Source organism: Mastomys coucha, chromosome X (genome assembly GCF_008632895.1).
Source record: "Mastomys coucha isolate ucsf_1 chromosome X, UCSF_Mcou_1, whole genome shotgun sequence".
Taxonomy (NCBI): domain Eukaryota; kingdom Metazoa; phylum Chordata; class Mammalia; order Rodentia; family Muridae; genus Mastomys; species Mastomys coucha.
Window position 1 is genome coordinate 99,487,393 of NC_045030.1, and position 3,820 is coordinate 99,491,212.

Sequence of the window (3,820 nt, forward strand, 5' to 3'; positions counted from 1 at the left end):
GGAGGGGCACAAGACACGTTCATTGGCCACGAAAAGGAAGATATCTGGGGCCAGTCTGGGATCCTGTCTGAGAAGAACTTTGGTCTATGGCCAAAATGAATGACCTGTGAGTGAGGAGCAGTGGTCTGGCCAGCCTGAAGGCCGTGGTTTTCCCGGAACCTCACAGCTTGTAATTTACAATGAGCCAAGAGAGCAAGTATGCATGGAGCAGCTGCAAGTGGGTCCATCTAGATTGTACAAGAGAATGGCCATAGGACTGGGGACAGAGACACCAGGAATGACCCCAGGGATAGGCCAGGATATGTCCAACCTAAGCCTTAGTTTCCCTCTTACGTAAAAACAGGGATAGCAGAATTGATCTCAAAGGGTAGTGAAAGAAAACCATCTACAGCCGGGCGACAGTGGTGCACGCCTTTAAATCCCAGCACTTGGGAGGCAGAGGCAGGCGGATTTCTGAGTTCGAGGCCAGCCTGGTCTACAGAGTGAGTTCCAGGACAGCCAAGGCTACACAGAGAAACCCTGTCTTGAAAAAAAACAAAAAAACAAAAACAAAAACAAACAAACAAAAAAACATCTATAGTGCTCCTTGATGCCTTGTAAGGACTTTAAGGAGCTGGCTGGTTTCTAGATTCACGTCTGGAAGTCCTTTGACGGCAGGGGTCTCAGGTGGACTGCTTGCGTGTCTTTCTACCTTACTTGTATCTCTCCCTGTTCTGCTTACATCCCAGTGCAAAGTCCAGTTGGGAAAACAAAGGTCCTAGACTGCATACCCAGAGCTGTTGAATGTTGCAAGGTCTGTGGCTCCAAAGGTAGAAGAAGCGCTGCTTCTTCCTCCCTACCCTCCCCCACATAGACGCCCCCACTACAACGACAGAGAGCATTAGGTGATGCAGTGAAGAACTCCGTAGCTCAGTAATAAACATGGAACTCATAAATGGCAGAGCCTCGAAAGAATGGTGTTCAGACAATTATCTCCATAGAGAAGCAACAAGAAGGACCTGGAATTTGGTTCTTGGTAGAGACCTTGCCTAGTAAGTCTGAGGCCCTAAGTTAGAACCCCGATTCATTCAAAAAAGAAAGAAAAGAGGAGACAGACAACCGAGGAGGAGGAAAAGGGGGGCATAAATATAGGAAGCCTTTCTAACCTTTGCAGTCCCCAAACACAGATCTCCCCCAGTCCAGCTCTTTCCCACCTTTCTTACACCAAGTGGCCGATTCTTGCTAGTGCCATGTCTGTCTCTGTGTGCTCTGAGTGCCAGATTTGCTTCTCAGGCTCAGGGTGGGAGGCGCCCGTTTATCCCGGGAGCCTGCAAGTCTGTAGATGGCCAGCAGGGGGAGACATTAGCACGTGAGTATGTCCGCTGGGACCTGAGCAAGGCGAGTAGGTCAGACCGAGAGGGTCTGAGCTATGGGATTGAGCCAAATTATAAGCAAAGAGACAAGGAGGGGCGGAGAGAATGGGCCAGTGCTGGGAGACAAAGACCCAGATGGTGAGGCCGAGGCCGGGAAAGGCTTGAGTCCGGAATCTCAGGACCCAAATGCCTGCTTTTGCTCGTTCAAAAGGTTTCTCTTCTGCTCCTTTCCCCCATGTCCTGGAGCTTTCTGTGACCTCTTGTCCCTATTTTCCTACTCCAGGCCTTTTCGTATGCCGTCAGACAGGACTGACTAAATCTGTGTGCCCGGAATTGGGGTGGAGGGTCCCAAAGGGCTCGCTCTCAAAGATGAAAATTTTAAAGGCTTGGTTCACTAGCTGCAAATAAATTCCTCCTCTCCTTTGAACACACTACTTTTTCTGAGTCTCCACCACCCATAGCTCTTGTTGTGGTCAATGCAAAGGAGTGCATTATGAGGACAGAAAGACTGCCCAGCAGAGTGTGGAGACTGGACTGGGAGCAAGCAGGCTGACAGAAGTGGGCACAGAGTGGGATTCTGGGGCTGGTACGCGAGTATGCGCTTGTGGGGTGTGTTTTTGTGTATAAAAAGAACACAAGAACGGTGCTTTCTGGAGGTACTGGGGGCAGGGTTGGTCTAGTCTAGGTCAGTGGGCCGGGTGTTGACCAGGTGTGCAGAAAGGAGAGCAGGCCGGCAGCTTTTGAGAAGCGCCAACTTCCCGAGAACTCCCTGGGAACCCGACTGAGCGGGACACAAACACAACCGCAAGAGCTGCACATTCAGATTAGTGCCATCGAGAGAGCAGCGTCCTTAAGAGCTCCCCGAAGCCCCACCCCTTCCTGCTCTGTGGGCGTGGTATGGGGGCAAGGACCCCGTCACAGAGCTTTCTATTGGTTCGAAGGAGCAGGGTTGGCCTTGTGCTCGCCTGAGCAGGAGAGTAGAAAGCTCGGCGGCAGCGGAGGGAGTCTATGCGCGCTGGACAGCAGTGGGGGGTGTGTGAGATTCGCACTGACTGCAGACACTCGGGCGCAATCGCCGGGGATTAAGGACTTGGCGACCGGGCTGCCGGGCTACCCGGCCAAGGCTTCAGAGGCGCAAATTGATGGGACTGATTTACTCAGCAGGGCCGTACTAGTCTTTTAAGTATACTGAGAAGGGCCGGTGCTAAAGTAGAAGCTGTCGTGGGACGCGCCGGCGCGGAGTCCCACCGTGGCCCGGAGGAACGGAGTCCGTGCTAGGGGGACCCAGTCGGGAGCCTGGGGACCGAGCTCGCATTGTTGGGAGACAGCCCGCCTCTTCTTGCCAGAGGCGTCAATCGCAGGACCGTCAAGGCGTCGGGGCAACCACTGAGCGCTCTGCACGGAGACCCGGTCGGGGAGAGGACTCGCGGTCTCAAACAGTCTGGGAGAGCCAAGCGGAATCCGGCGGGATCACTCGGGGGCGGCGAGCCCCCGTCGCGCCTCGTGCGGCGGAGAGGCCAGAGGAGAAAGTCCTCGGAGGCCGCAGCCCATGCGCGGCTTGGGGACGCCTGCCCAGTGAGTCCTCCTGGCCAGCCGGGCGAAGGAGAGCAACCCCGAGGCCGGCGGGAGGGGAGTGCTTCAAGGCCGGCGGCTGCGGAGGATGGGCGCCTGAGTGGCTCCCGAGCGCTGCGCGCGGCACGGGCAGGCGAGGCGAGCTTTGCTGAGGAGGCGCTAAGGGATCCTGAAGTGCATCCTGCCCCCGGGAAAATGGCCCGGCCTGGGCAGCGTTGGCTCAGCAAGTGGCTTGTGGCTATGGTCGTGCTGACGCTGTGCCGGCTTGCCACGCCGTTGGCCAAGAACCTGGAGCCCGTGTCCTGGAGCTCTCTTAACCCTAAGTGAGTAACTTATCTACTCAGGTCCCTGGGGGTGGGAGGCACTTCTTCGGGGTGAGGTCGTGCACCCCCAAGTGCGTGGGAGGGTTGTCCGTAGGAGATGCGGCGCCCTATTTTAATATCTGGGCCTTTTCTAGTGTTTTCTTGCGGGCAGTCGGGGTAGGGTGCAGAAGGGTGGGGTGGGAGCACTTAGCTGGCTTTCGACCCTTTGCTTCGGCCCTCGTCTCAAGTCCGGATCGCGTCCGTTGGTCACACCAGCCAGATAGAATGTCTAGGCGCTCCAGAGCGCACCCGAGAGCTGGGTGGGAGCAAATAAGCAGCCCACTCCAGGGCCTCTGGGAACGTGGTGGTTTTCACTCGCAGCCACTCCAGGGGTGAGATCGACTTGAACAAGGGACCAGGCCAGAACACGGGTTCCTCATTTGCTTAGGTGTCAGGGCGGCTCGGGACCTTGTGCCCCTGGGGCGAGCGGCAGCATCTGTATCCCTTCTCCAGCTTCTCCCATTTTCATTTGTCTTTCTTCCCTGTCTGTTTGCCTCCCTGTCTTTCTCTTTACCGTCTCTTCTTGCACACTCC

At 55.9% G+C, this 3,820-nt stretch overlaps 1 protein-coding gene across 1 annotated transcript in view; it reads left to right on the forward strand.

Moving 5' to 3' along the window:
* Positions 1-2,294: 2,294 nt before the first annotated feature.
* Efnb1 (ephrin B1) overlaps positions 2,295-3,820 on the forward strand; it is a 12,725-nt gene continuing 11,199 nt past the window's right edge. The window contains exon 1 of the mRNA XM_031365483.1: positions 2,295-3,247. Within this exon, the coding sequence (XP_031221343.1) occupies positions 3,120-3,247 (128 nt within the window). The 5' untranslated portion in view covers positions 2,295-3,119. The remainder of the gene's footprint in view (positions 3,248-3,820) is intronic.